Raw genomic sequence first — 16,005 nt, 5'->3', positions numbered from 1 at the left:
ACACTCTTCCACGTTTGATTGTTAAATATTCTGCATATAAGGATTATTCCCTGAAGTACACCTCCAACCAGAGCTACCAATCCTAGAAGTCCTGCCGATATGCGGGTGGAACCATGCATATGTCAGGTAGAGCGAATACTCAATTGCCTGGAGGCTGGACGAGAATGAAAATTTCCAGAATGAAAATTTCCAGAATGAAAATAACTCATAATACAATACCAAAGTTAGATTTTTTTTAGTCTACTTTTAATCAGTCTCAACCAACGTGTGAAGATAGTTCCACTGCAGAGGGGAATGCTAATGACAATTGAGAATATGAAGCCCAATAGGGAACTGCTCAGAAGAGTTGATGGTGGCTAGGTTAGAGGATGAACTCCCTTCCTTCCCTTCATGCCATACATACTCCCACTGAAGGATTATTACAGATCATATTCACACTCTTAAATCAGAGCTTGCTGTAGTTAAAGACTTTGTCTCTAACCAGAGTCTTATGAATCTTAGTAATATAACTAATAAAAATTCCTTGTAACTAACAAGAATTCCATTTTCTAACAAGACAATTCACCTTACATAGAATCAAAATTTCTAATGTCAATAAATTGTAAATAAGTTTTCTAAAAGTGTTGACAATTTAAATAATGGAAAAATTGTTTTAACTACTAAAGTTGACAGCAACACCAATGCTAGTAATGCAACAATCTCTTTATATTGTTGCTTCTTTTTCTTCTCCTGACAAATGTCTTGATCTTCCTTGAAATGAGGTCGGTGGTGAAGTCTGACAAAACCAATATAAAATAGCCACCTGCAAGCTGGCTCTGTTAAGAATACTGTAATGACAAAAGCAGCTGCCCTCCAGCTGTTGAGAAGCATGTGAGCAAACAAGTTGATTAGGGTTTTAGTATGCCTTGTCTCATGCTGAAATGGTCAACCTCAAAAAGAATACTTTCTTTGTGTCACTATTTAGTCCGCTGACAATAATGCTATCCTTCTGGAAGGTTTGGGATTGAGTTTGATTTCCTATATGCATGGATATATGATTTGATTTCCTATATTTCCTATAACTTGTTCCATGTGGAGGTTTTGGCCTTCGAATATGATAGGGTTAGTTTGTGGCTTTATGGTGTATTGATTGAACCATTTTATGGAGGGTTGAATGAAAGAAATAAATACCAGCCTAAGTTAACAGTAGAGGATGAAAATAAGTCTGCCCGTTAATGAAGAATGTAAAATAATTTATTATTAGAATGTTCAAGATCTATGAACTAAAGCTTAAATTGGTCTTGCATTGGGACAAAGCTAGACCGGCAGAAAATCTTGAAAATGACTGGACTGTTAAACTTCAAACTTTTAGAAATATATTGGTAGTAACATATCTGATGGTTCATAAATTGTGGCCTCAAGGATTGAAGTAAGAGGTGACTGATCCTAAAATAGTGTGAGAAGGGTAGGCTGATTGCTTTTCAACAGTATACTAGGATTTTGAAGTTTAACTACATTGGTCATGTGTTATACACATATTGTACTTTACCATATGCAGAATGTATTAGTAAGATTTAATAGTTAGGAATTGCTATTCATGGGCAATGGTAGAAGAACAATTAAATGTATAACTTATTTTTAATTTCAGTTTTTATAATTTTTAGGTTTAATTATTAAATAATAATAATTTAAATTTATACAATATTAAAAAATATATAATAATATAACAACCAAGATCAAACAAGAGATATACAGATGTCATAAACAGGAACACAGACAATGACAGATAAAATAGACCAAGAACTAAGGATGATGGAACAGAAAGAAAAGTAACCAAACCAGATGATAGAAAATGTGTGCCTGTACCTTCATCATTCAGCACTTCAACCAAACCAACAACTAGCAATGATAACTGTGTATTTATTGTAGAATTGAATTGTGTATATGTTTTTCTGTGTTACTGTGTAGTATACACAGGCTTTATGTAGTTCCGTTGCACAAATAAATAAATAAATTATAAATTCAGATTGGTTCTGGTCTTTCTCAAGGATTGAACTTTGGTCCACTTCTTTTTTTACTGTATAAAACACTTGAGTATTGTTCGGTCATTTGGAAAGGGATCATGATTTTACTAATGATTTGATTGAAACCATCCAGAAGAAACTACTTTGGGCATTGAGAAAATGGAGGTTTCCTAGTCAATTTGATACCACTTCCTACACTACTCAATGCAAAGATTTGAACTTAGAGAAATTGGACAAACAGTGGATTGTTTTCGATTTGAAGTTTGCTGCAGATCCCTAGTTTGCTGGGAATGTCAGAAGTTACAACGTAAGAGGAGTTAAGATGCTTTGGTCTGGCAAATAGGTTTGCTGATCCTTGAATCTTTTTGCTCATCCATCTATTGGTGAAATATGCACTGTAGATGGTGTGAATAATATTTGGTATGAATAATATTTATAACAATGTAAACATTATAATAATTACAGTAATTATTAATTATAGGAATAATTAAGTAATTTTTTAATGTATTTTTATTTTTATGTCAAAAAAAAAATCAATTTGGTGGAATTTGATTATGATCCTGGATTCTTAATCTGCTGCAATATTTCTCTTTTATGTGTAAGTAAATATCAGCAGTTTTTTTAAATATATACCATACATTTTTATTATAGTAAATTATCTTTAAATAATTATTTTCTTTGTAAAATATTCACTTAAGAATTTTTATACTAGGTTTTTGATAAAAAAGTTCAGTTAGGTTAGTATAATTTCACACTACTGCAATAAATTACAGCAGGGTACCCTACACATTTCATCACGCTGATCAAAAGTAGGTAGTGCATAAATCTATTACATGCTATTGTATCAGCTGCTTTACAAAGTAATTTTACTTTAATGACTATAGAAACTGTTATTAAGACAATATGTTGACTTAATTTGAATATTGTGATAAAAAATATCAAAATTTAGAAATGTTTTAAAAAAGGGTGTTTCAAAATCCAAATCTATTACATGAAAGTTTTTAACTAGTATCGTAATTGTACACATTAGTCAGTTGCACTAGCAAGTACAACCTTATCTGCCGACTGACTAGTTTTCAGTACTGACTAACAACAAAACTTGCACATGCAGAAACCATCTAAAAAAACTTTTTTTTATGACTTGACTGTAACTGAAATAGGTGGTCTACATCTAAGTTAAAGTTTTGATTTTATGATGTAATTGCTGTAAATGTTGTATAGCAAAATCTATTCAAAAGTTGTATTATGAAAAAGTTGATATTACAAATATCAACAGTTAGTAGATGAACAGGTTTTTTTTGTAGAAAAAGGAATTTTGAGTTTCACATCTAATAGAAACACATTTAAAGAAAGAAAAAAGTACAGTAATTTTGAATTATTTTTAAAAAATTTGATGGGGACACCATTAAACTTACTTGTATGCCTATTAAATTACACATACACATTGTTGCTGCACTTCATTTTATTTAATTTGAAAGTGAAGTACGTTCCTCAAATTCCTTAATGTGGACAGTTACACAATGCTGAAATATTAGTTATTATTAATATCAAATATTAAAATAATTCAACAATTATATGTGAAATATTAGATTAAAAGCTCATTTATTACTCGTATAACTAGATCAGAAAATGTTAAAACCAAAGAAAGAATATAAAATGTAATGTATGTAATGTATGAATGTAGAGAAAATTTAAAAACATGTACACAAATTAACTTCAGAAGGATTATATCAAACCAAAGAGCGGTTAAATGATTGGCAACAAAAATCAATTAAACGAAATGATGTTCAATTCAGACTTAGAGAGAATACTGTCAGACAATATCAGAGGAGTAAGAACTAAAGATAAAAATTTTTTGTAATTCATTAAAGATAGACATGTATGGTCCAGGGTATATGCTGCTCTTGTGGGGTCTGTTTTTCAGTCACTCTGTAGTTAACTTTAATGTAGATAAAATAACACAGAAATTCCAGAAAATAAATCAATATATTTAAATTGATGTCCCTTCCCCTTGTAAGATCCAAATGTTTCATTAATTAAAATTTTATTTGGCTGTAACTTTTGAACCAATGAAAATAATTACCACTTATATCATTGAAAAGCTCTCAATTAGGGTTTATTACTGCAGTTAAGAAAATCCAAAATCCAAATTTTCTGGGATTTTGGGCTTTTTTTGGACACTTTTGGTTCAGTCAATTGCAATCAAAATGGGAGGTGCACAACTAGATTTTACAACAGTCTTAAATCCCAGAAATTACATCCTATGGCTAATCGTTTTTGAGTCTCACATGATACGTACATATGTACAAACGTCACACCAAAACTAATAAATGGATTCAGGGATGGTCAAAATGGATATTTCTGTTAAAATCTGAAAACTGAAATCTTTCGTGAACACAATACTTCCTTTACTTTTTACAAGGAAGTAAAAATGAAGGTAAATATTTGTTTATTATGAAATTTAAAATGTGTTACATTTTAAATTTACATTTTACCTCAATTTCCTAAAAAATAAAAATTTAATTTGCATTACAGAAAATGAAATATTTCTGGCTGTTGAATGAAAAAAATTATTATAGAAACTTGACAGAGAACTCAGATCTATGGTAAAAAATTATGAGTCAACAAAAAGGGATTTTTTAAAATATATTGAATACCAATTTGTTATGTCAGCTACTGATAAATTGTTTGAAGATGTAAGTATACGTAGTTTAATGTACTACATTTAAACTGTACAGTATGTTTTTTCTTTAAGTTTACAAGTTTCAACAAGATCAACTTGTTATAATATATGAGGAGTGGCTGAGATTTAGTTGCTTTTAACTTGCAAATGAAAAGGGATATAGAGTCAAATGAGACTACGGCACAAAAGTATATTTTATTTGCTACAAAAATTTATATTTATTTTACCATTTAGTCTCCATTTACAACTACATATTCTCCCAACAGTGAACCAGCTTTTTTATTTCAGTGAAGAATTTGGTAGTCATTACTTGATCCAGAGTCTCACTGTGCCCTTCAGTTGATAATCTATGGCGATATGAATATCCTTAATATCCCTCGTTAATTCTGGATCAAGTGAAAATCACATGATGCATAATCTGGATCATGACCCAAATATGGTGTGCATAGAGAATGTGGAATAGGTTCAAATTTCCACTTGAAAGAGCCTCTGTGTCTACGTGCAGATGTTTGTGGCTGACCATTATCATTTAAGAATTATCTGCTCTGTCAATTATCAAGCATGACACAGATGTCTCCAAAACATTTTAATGTCTATGTATTGCACATAATTTAGTCACCCAGCAACAAGGCAGTTAGCCACATACATGTGTGGAATCCCAGAACACTGTCAAGAAAACGTTTTTTGCAGAGGTTTGTATTTTGAATTTTGATTTTGGCAAACCACAGTGACAGAAAATAAGTATAGGTCAAAAAGTTTTGGATTGTTAATAACAGGTGAATGAAACTATAAGGAGCCAGCACCTGTTAATGTTAATTTATACAACATTTTTCCTCCATTATGTTCTAACATAATAACATTTCAGCCACCCTACATACATTATAACAAACCATATACATTGAAACACAAAGAAACTGTGAGAAACACTAAATTGAATAAAGGTAGCCTTCAGCCAGTATATGACCAGAACAATAGCTTAAAAAATGTGCTGGATGACATGTATTTCTACTAGTCAGAATCAAGAACTCATTAACTGCTAGTCTTCTTTGACAAAAAATGAAAGTGACACAATATAAATATTACATAAAGAGCTGGTATAGTTGCTTTGTAAATACAAATAAATAAGTACTGTATATTTGTCAAAAAATATGTTTTATTGCACTGTTTTTTGTTTATTTGAATTTTTACTTATCTTTTTGTGTTCAGTACTTTCACATTGTTTATTATTGATTTAAGTAAATTTTTTAAAGTTTTTTGACAGTATTCTTGATTTCATATTTATTTAAATGTTCAGTTTATCATTTATAAAAAAATTAGTGTTTATGTATATTTAAATTTATGTATAAGTAAAGCAAATTAAGTTTATTAATAAACTATTTTCTTATAGGGTCCTACAAGATCTAACACTAGCAATGAATCATTAAGTCGTATTCTTGAATCACATTCTGGAAGAAATGTACGGTAAGTAAAGTTTAGTAAAAATTAAATGAATTTTTATAGACATATGCAATTATGATACAGATTACAGACAAATTACAGATATAAATTTCTGTAATTTTGACTTGTAGCATTTATAAAATAAGTAAAATACAATGGAAAACATGAATACCTTTTTTCAGGCTCAGGCACTGCATCCTTAAAATATTTAGCAATGAGAGTAAAAATTTATTAAGAAAGTAATAACGCTTTTGTTTCATATTATATTCATGTAACATTTTAAAAATCTTAACCTTTAAAATGAAACTAAAATATTTCATTTTCCAAAAAAGATATCAAAGTAATAGGTTCATGAGAAAAGATAAATAATTTTTATAATTTGTAAAATTTTTTTCAAGCTATTCCCCATTATCTGTTATCAGTTATCTAAGGATATGAAAGATATTAAAAAATGATTAGCTACAATTTTAAAAAGGAAAAATTTTAAAATGAAAAGCGAAAAGTAATATTTAAATTAAAATTTATTGATCCTCAATTACAATGCTTTGAAAAGAGAAATTTTTATATTATTGAAATGTAATTTTAAAATTTGTTGAAATTGATGCTCACCACCAGCCGCTATACAAAGTTCAGCGCAGCAAATCACATTCAGAAAAACATTCTGCAATTCTCGAACCAGAAATCGATGAAATCTCAATGGATTGGAGTGAGAGAGATTAGAACTGGCAAGTCACTCTGTCTTGTTGGAACTATCCATAAGAAAGTTCTTCTTCTTCTTTATACAGTCATAAATAGACATCTGCATTAGTCTCCTCAAAGAAGAAAAAGATCTGATGATCCAGCTTCCAGAAATTGCGTGCCAAACTTCAATTTTTTAATCATGGAGTGGTTTCTGATTGGTTTCATACAGCTCAGTGCTGCGTATTCTGATAATTAACATAGCCTGATAAATGGAACCATGCTTCATCTTGGTCTGATAAATGGAACCATGCTTCATCTTGGTCTGATAAATGGAACCATGCTTCATCTGTTGAAATGAGGAGAAAAGGATCAAGAAATCCTTCGTTAATATTTTTTAACACTGCTGGCACCCTATACTAGTTTACCCTTATCATGTTGTCTTTCAACTGTAAACCGTGAAGTATATGCTGACACAATGTTCAAGAAACTCCTCCTGTCTGTTGGGCTAATCATCATGTTGACTTGTGAGGAATTCATCTAATATGATTTGCTTTTTCACTAAATCTTGAATTATTGGTCGTGCAGGAACATTACTTTTAGGATATGTCCCTTGAAACTTGATGAACCAAATTCATTGAAGTTGTGTGAATATATTCTTCCAAGATGAAAGCACACTGCTCAATTGAATACACCATGATACACACACACTACAGACTCACTGAACTGGAAGGGAAGGCTGGAGATGGGTAAGTCAATGACCTTCATGTCATGTGTGACACAGTTCTATCAGAAGATATACATGGCTCCACCAGGTACAATGATGTAGCAATGATTAGGCTAACTGCTTGACTGTCATAATGGTTGTTCAGTCACACACTTCACTGAACATCAATTAGAAAAAACAATTAACAAAATGACTTTTAACCTTTAAATTAAAGTCTTTAATTAAGTCTTATTTTAAGTCTTTAATTAAATTTAGTATGCTCATACTGTTAAACTAACTCTGTACTACAAATGAAATTTTCTTTTCACCTATGTACTTAATGGATTTTATAACTAGTTCAAAACACATTATTAATAAGCATCCATCTACAATATCACTAATTGAACTAGTCACTTTTGATTTTTGTATTTTGTATTAAACGTAATACAGTGAATATCATTTGCAATTTGGTGGTTTTAACATATGCAACAATATATATATATATTACAATTACTTTCATTTTAATTTATTACCATTACTTTTATTTTGTTACACCACAATTATTAATTTTTTGCTAGATTTATTTTTTCTAGATAAATACCAGTTTTTTTGTTAGACTAGCCAAGACATGATAGATTCAGTTACTGCTTTCCAAAAGCTGATAAGTGTATAGATTTAAATTGTATTAGGTTTCTTTTGGTAAAAAAATAAAAAAATACTACTGAAAGTAATGCATTTTGTTTTTTATTCAGCATTATAGCTGGAGTTATACTGCAAGAAAAACTGATTACTTTTGAAAGAGTTATTTGGCGTTTATGTCAAGGAAATGTTTTTTTCAATCATTTAATTATATCTCATAAAACTGAAGATCCAGATACTGTAAGTATGTTTTTTTTTTTCTTATTTTAAAGCTGATTTCAAATGCATTTTTGTGTGTTCTCAGTAAGTCATAAGAGTAGCCATTCTTTTTCTTAGCAGTAGACTTTATTTAATCCCTGGACCATCAGAAAATGGCTGTGCGCCTGTGCTGGCGGTCCGCCGCCGCCAGCACAGGCGCCGGCCAAAATTAAGCGGGCCAAAATAAAACCTGGTCAGGGGGCTTCGTCGGCTATGACGGAGCTAACCCTAAAAAAGATCCTGGACCTGAGGAAGGAAAAGTTAGATTTCCCGGGTCACGAAAACCAGGGATCACGGTGTAGTCCTGGAGGTAGTTAACGAGCGGCAGGCAAAACAACTGCCTCTTGTAAAGAAGTTCTTACTGTTCTTTACAAGTTCTTGTAAAGAACGGGCTGAAGGCTCAGCTGCTAGCCGAGCGGAAGCCCCAGATATTGGTATATGATATGCCAAGGGCAACGCGGGTGGAGGAGCCTGAAATCCTCACGGCGATCCACGGTCAAAATCCAATGTTGGATATGACCGTCGAGGACTTCCTTAGGGGAACTAAGGTGATCCGGCAGCTGGGGAGAAAGGAATCCCTGAAGAGTCACTGGGTACTCGAGACCTCGCCAAAGATCCGGCAGGTCTTAGTGGCCAGTGGAAGATTGTTCTTTGGGTGGACGGCCTGTAGAGTGGTCAACCATGTTCAGGTAGCCCGATGTTTTAAATGTCAGGGATTTGGGCACACCGCTCTCCGATGCCGAGCGCAGAAGGAGATGTGTGGCCACTGTGCCGCTCCGGGGCACAGGGCAACCAACTGCCCTGCCAAATCGGCGCCACCGAAATGTGCCGCCTGCTGCCAGGTGAAAGGCAGTAATGCTGGACACCGGGTAGGGGGCCGGTTATGTAAGGCGTACGATATAGCACGGGCTCGAGCTGTAAACAACACAGCTTATGGCGACGCTTGAACGGTCAGAAGCCCTTGGGGATATCTTTCACTTCGAACGCTTACGCCTGGGGCAGATTAATCTGCATCATTCCCGGGCAGCCACAAGCGAGGCCATGAGGCTCCTTGAGGAGTACAACCTTGAGGTCCTCTTGGTCCAGGAGCCGTACGCAGTCGCGGATAGGGTGGTCGGCTTCCACGGGGTGAAGGTTATTCATTCTCGTGGGGGACGGCCGCTCTCTGCGGTTGTGGTTGGCTCTGACGATTTGGGTGTATTCTGGATGCCCCAGTGGTCAGATGAGCAATTCACCGTCGTGCGAATCACGAGGGGTACGCTCGATGTTGTACTCGTGTCGGGATACTTCCAGCTTGGATGGAGTATCGATGACTTGTTGGCGAAGTTGGGCGGGATTCTGGACAGTCTACCGGGCGTCAGAGTGCTGGTTGCCCTGGATGCCAACGCCAAGTCTACCGCCTGGGGTTCACCATTCACAGACCCCAGAGGTGCTGGTCTCGAACAGTTAGCAGAAGCCAGGAACCTCTACCTGATTAATGATGCGGAGCAGCCACCAACTTTCTCCAGCGAACTAGGGGAAAGTTACATAGACGTCACTTTGGTGACGGGTGACTTGCTTCGAAGGATAGGTAGTTGGACTGTCTGGCCCGAGGCCAGTGTGAGCGATCATAGGCTCATAACCTATGAAATTGCTTACGGAGGCGGTCCAAGGGCACCAAATCCAGGTCGCTACAACCTTAGGGGCCTGGATCGACACAGGCTGAGGCGGGTATGCGATGCTGCATTGCAGGGATTGCAATGGAGTCTAGGGAGGAGGTGGAATTGATGGCGGAGCTAATCGGCCGGGCCATCAAGACTGGTTGCGACGAGGTCCTACGGCGGCCTACGCCAATGGACGGACCCGTCACAAGCGGCCAGTCCGCTGATCTGAGCGTGCCTGGAGCCGTCATGACCCCATTTTCCGGGGAATCGTATGTGGAAGGCAGACGGAGGCCCGGCAAGAAATGGTGGTCCTCTGACCTCAGCGTGCTGCGCGCAAGAGTGAGGTCCGCGCGGATAAGGTACCAGCGTTGCCCCCAACGGGGACCATCGTTAACCACGTGCACGCTGAGCGTCTTCGGATCTACCGGCGTGCCCGTAATACATATGTTCACGCCATCAAGGAAGCCAAACTCAAGTTTTGGAAAGACTCCATGCGGGAATTGCAGCGCGATCCCTGGCAGCTCGCGAAGACCTGTTACCGACCGAAGCCATTGCACGTGTTGTCCAGTGTTCGGTGCGGGTTAGGTGGTCGTGACCACACTTTAATATCTGTGGCGACTTACCGGGCGTTCCTGGATACTCTGTTTCCAGATGCTCCGGAGGGTGAAGCGGAAATCGGCGTTAGGGCGGGTGAAACACCATTCCCTGGCGTTCGGACCGTGGAACCCGAGGATATAGACCGAGTGGTTTCTCGAATGGCACTAAAGAAGGCACCGGGGATTGACCAACTTGACCCGGATATTTTCCATCATTTATTGCCTGTCATAAGAGAGCCACTTGGCAGACTGTTCACGGGATGCCTAAGCTGGGGCTGCTTTCCGGCTTGCTGGAAGGTTGCTTTGGTAAGGGTACTCCTGAAACCTGGTGAGGTCGGCAGTTATCGACCCATCAGCCTCTTGCCGGTTCTCGGCAAGTTGCTTGAAAGTCTGGTTGTGGAACGGCTCGAAGAAGGCATCGATATGAGCTGTATTCTAAATCGAGGCCAATATGGCTTCATGAAAGGGGTTGGCACCGAGGATTGCATCTTAAATGCTCTTGCCGAGGTGGAAAGCGCCGACTGCAAATATGTTTTGGCTATTTTTATTGATATAGAGGCAGCATTTCCTTCCTTGTGTTGAAGTTCTGTCCTCTATGCTTTGGAACGCCGCGATGTTCCCGAAGCCATACAGGCCGTGGTACGAGACTATTTGTCTAACCGTACGGCCCTGTTTAAAGATGCGCACCTAGTTGTGAAAAAATCCGTCGCCAGGGGAAGCCCGCAGGGTTCCGTTCTCGGTCCCCTGCTGTGGAACCTGGTGTTCGACGGGTTTCTGGGGTTGACATTCCCAGAAGGAGTCACGGCCCAGGGTTTCGCCGATGACTGTCTGCTTTTAGTTCGTGGAAATTCACGACCACAGCTGGAAAGCAGAGCGCAAGCGGCCTTGTCAACCGCCGAAGGCTGGATGGACATGCAAAATTTAAAGATTTGCAAGACGAAGTTGCATGCCCAAGACGAAGTTTATGCTTCTAAAGGGCGCAGACAAATTATCATGCAGTCGAAACCCCCACATTAAGTATAAAGGCTGTGTAATCAGCCGAGTAAGGGTTCATAAGTACCTAGGTGTTTTGTTTGATAAGTTGCTTTTTAGCAACCACATCAAACAAGTTGCGGCGGACGCTGTCACTGTGATGCACAAACTTAGAAGGATTGCTCGGAAAGACTACGGGCTGTCTGGTCGCCAAATGTACTTGGTGTACCGAGGTGTCTTCGAGAGTATGATCGCATACGCGGCGCCAGTTTGGGCGCATAGGTTGGACAGAAATAGAGCACTGCTTCTAAATTTAAGGAGTGCCCAGCGCAGAGCCTTAATTGTATGCACTGGTGTTTAACAAAACAACCTCCTATGAGGCTACTACCGTATTAGGAAAGGATCCCAATCGATTTAGTGGTGAAGTTGCGAAGAGTTCGGGAAACCGAGGTATTTGGGATGCGGTTTCGGGCCGGGCTAGAACCGGAACGGAACGGCTATCACAATGCACCGGGTCTAAATTTCGAACAGTTGCTCATTTTCCGCCTGCGGAAGAGGCTTCGGGGCCTCGCGATGGAGGCATGGCAGCATGAATGGCAAACCACGACTAAGGGAAGATCTCTGTATAGATTTATACAGGATCTGGGGGGATGGTATGCCTCAGTTCATTTTTAAGGGCGGCGGGTGCCCAAGTGCTCACCAACCACGTGAATTTGATGCAATATCTGTTCAGGTTTCGCCTAGCGGCTGATGAGTTGTGTGTCTGCGGGGAGGTCCAGTCGAACGAACATCTAATATTCGACTGCCCTGCTCTTGGGGGGGGCCAGAGACCGGGCCACCCTGGAACTTAGAGATCAGGGGGAAAACTGGCCGCTCATAAACGGCGAGTCAATGTGGCGTGAGCCGCATTGTCGGACCGTGTGGGAGTTCCTCGATGAGGTTGCGATGTTCAACCGTCATCGGTAGTTTGTTTAATCTAAATTGGGATTTATTGACTCCTGTGGCGTGTCGGTGGAAAACCTTCCAGAATTAATGGCTGCCATCAGCCAATAAGCTCCAAGCGCTTTAAATGGTGGACAGACACTAGCTGGCAAACAGCGACCGAGGCGTGGCGGCTTAAATTGCCGTCTTTTTAATTTGTAACTTTTATAGTTTTAAATTGTAACAAGGGGTGCGCCTCCCCGATTTAGTTTTAATGTGACAAGTGAGCGGTAGGGACAGATAGGAGGCGGGTGCTGTACGGCGCCCAGCTTAACCGCTCACGCAAGGTTAGGAGCATTTAGGTAACGAGGTCGCAAATCTCTTTCGAGGCACAGTAGCCGTTTTTTGGCACGGTACATTTGGTCTATGCTCTAGGGCGACCGAATGGGGTGGTGGCGGGAGAAATGCCAGCTAACCAAACCAAACCAAACCTTCAGTTTGTAAGATCATAACCAAAGGAAGTTTGCTGAGCATAACATCTCTAAAGAATTTTATGTTCACATTATGTTATGGTATAATAGTTTATACCATAACTATTTCTTGAAACCCCTCATCCAAAGGACTTAACTGAAATCTTATTAATACTACAAATGAATTGAATTTAATCTTTATATAAAGCAAAATTACCCAAATGTTTCATTGTAGATGTTTATATCTGAAAATTCATATGACAAAGAAGAAATTTCTGTTAATTTATTGCTTTATCATATGTTAATGAGAAATGTTTATTTTTTTTTGTCTTCAGTCATTTGACTGGTTTGATGCAGCTCTCCAAGATTTCCTATCTAGTGCTAGTCGTTTCATTTCAGTATACCCTCTACATCCTACATCCCTAACAATTTGTTTTACATATTCCAAACGTGGCCTGCCTATACAATTTTTCCCTTCTACCTGTCCTTCCAAAATTAAAGCGACTATTCCAGGATGCCTTAGTATGTGGCCTATAAGTCTGTCTCTTCTTTTAACTATATTTTTCCAAATGCTTCTTTCTTCATTTATTTGCCGCAATACCTCCTCATTTGTCACTTTATCCACCCATCTGATTTTTAACATTCTCCTATAGCACCACATTTCAAAAGCTTCTAACCTTTTCTTCTCAGATACTCCGATTGTCCAAGTTTCACTTCCATATAAAGCGACACTCCAAACATACACTTTCAAAAATCTTTTCCTGACAATTAAATTAATTTTTGATGTAAACAACTTATATTTCTTACTGAAGGCTCGTTTAGCTTGTGCTATGCGGCATTTTATATCGCTCCTGCTTCGTCCATCTTTAGTAATTTTACTTCCCAAATAACAAAATTCTTCTACCTCCATAATCTTTTCTCCTCCTATTTTCATATTCAGCGGTCCATCTTTGTTATTTCTACTACATTTCATTACTTTTGTTTTGTTCTTGTTTATTTTCATGCGATAGTTCTTGCGTAGGACTTCATCTATGCCGTTCATTGTTTCTTCTAAGTCCTTTTTATTCTCGGCTAAAATTACTATATCATCAGCAAATCGTAGCATCTTTATCTTTTCACCTTGTACTGTTACTCCGAATCTAAATTGTTCTTTAACATCATTAACCGCTAGTTCCATGTAAAGATTAAAAAGTAACGGAGATAGAGAACATCCTTGTCGGACTCCCTTTCTTATTATGGCTTCTTTCTTATGTTCTTCAATTGCTACTGTTGCTGTTTGGTTCCTGTACATGTTAGCAATTGTTCTTCTATCTCTGTATTTGAACCCTAATTTTTTTAAAATGCTGAACATTTTATTCCAGTCTACGTTATCGAATGCCTTTTCTAGGTCTATAAACGCCAAGTATGTTGGTTTGTTTTTCTTTAATCTTCCTTCTACTATTAATCTGAGGCCTAAAATTGCTTCCCTTGTCCCTATACTTTTCCTGAAACCAAATTGGTCTTCTCCTAATACTTCCTCCACTCTCCTCTCAATTCTTCTGTATAGAATTCTAGTTAAGATTTTTGATGCATGACTAGTTAAACTAATTGTTCTGTATTCTTCACATTTATCTGCCCCTGATTTCTTTGGTATCATTACTATAACACTTTTTTTGAAGTCTGACGGAAATTCCCCTTTTTCATAAATATTACACACCAGTTTGTATAATCTATCAATCGCCTCCTCCCCTGCATTGCGCAGTAATTCTACAGGTATTCCGTCTATTCCAGGAGCCTTTCTGCCATTTAAATCTTTTAATGCTCTCTTAAATTCAGATCTCAGTATTGCTTCTCCCATTTCATCCTCCTCAACTTCCTCTTCTTCCTCTTCTTCCTCTATAACACCATTTTCTAATTCATTTCCTCCGTATAACTCTTCAATATATTCCACCCATCTATCGACTTTACCTTTCGTATTATATATAGGTGTACCATCTTTGATTAACACATTATTACATTTTAATTTATGTACCCCAAAATTTTCCTTAACTTTCCTGTATGCTCCGTCTATTTTACCAATGTTCATTTCTCTTTCCACTTCTGAACACTTTTCTTTAATCCACTCTTCTTTCGCCAGTTTGCACTTCCTGTTTATAGCATTTCTTAATTGCCGATAGTTCCTTTTACTTTCTTCATCACTAGCATTCTTATATTTTCTACGTTCATCCATCAGCTGAATATATCGTCTGAAACCCAAGGTTTTCTACCAGTTCTCTTTATTCCGCCTAAGTTTGCTTCTGCTGATTTAAGAATTTCCTTTTTAACATTCTCCCATTCTTCTTCTACATTTTCTATCTTATCTTTTTTACTCAGACCTCTTGCGATGTCCTCCTCAAAAATCTTCTTTACCTCCTCTTCCTCAAGCTTCTCTAAATTCCACCGATTCATCTGACACCTTTTCTTCAAGTTTTTAAACCCCAATCTACATTTCATTATCACCAAATTATGGTTGCTATCAATGTCTGCTCCAGGGTAAGTTTTGCAGTCCACGAGTTGATTTCTAAATCTTTGCTTAACCATGATATAATCTATCTGATACCTTGCAGTATCGCCTGGCTTTTTCCAAGTGTATATTCTTCTATTATGATTTTTAAATTGGGTGGCAATTACTAAATTATACTTCGTGCAAAACTCTATAAGTCGGTCCCCTCTTTCATTCCTTTTGCCCAGCCCGTATTCACCCACTATATTTCCTTCCTTGCCTTTTCCAATGCTTGCATTCCAATCTCCAACTATTATTAAATTTTCATCTCCTTTTACGTGTTTAATTGCTTCATCAATCTCTTCGTATACACATTCTACCTCATCATCATCATGGGCGCTTGTAGGCATATAGACGTTAACAATCGTTGTCGGTTTAGGTTTTGAATTTATCCTTATTACAATGACTCTATCGCTATGCGTCTTGAAATACTCCACTCTCCTCCCTATTTTCTTGTTCATCACGAAACCTACTTCTG

The 16,005-nt window shown here is 37.5% G+C and overlaps 1 protein-coding gene across 1 annotated transcript in view; it reads left to right on the top strand.

Moving 5' to 3' along the window:
- LOC142330716 (V-type proton ATPase 116 kDa subunit a 4-like) overlaps positions 1 to 16,005 on the top strand; it is a 65,378-nt gene that overhangs the window by 9,843 nt on the left and 39,530 nt on the right. Inside the window, exons 2-3 of the mRNA XM_075376161.1 lie at positions 6,074 to 6,147; positions 8,260 to 8,386. Coding sequence (XP_075232276.1) covers positions 6,074 to 6,147; positions 8,260 to 8,386 — 201 coding nt within the window. The remainder of the gene's footprint in view (positions 1 to 6,073; positions 6,148 to 8,259; positions 8,387 to 16,005) is intronic.

This window comes from Lycorma delicatula, chromosome 9 (genome assembly GCF_047948215.1).
Source record: "Lycorma delicatula isolate Av1 chromosome 9, ASM4794821v1, whole genome shotgun sequence".
Taxonomy (NCBI): domain Eukaryota; kingdom Metazoa; phylum Arthropoda; class Insecta; order Hemiptera; family Fulgoridae; genus Lycorma; species Lycorma delicatula.
The sequence above is the reverse complement of the archived record's forward strand: the minus strand, read 5'-3'. Positions and strand labels throughout refer to the sequence as shown.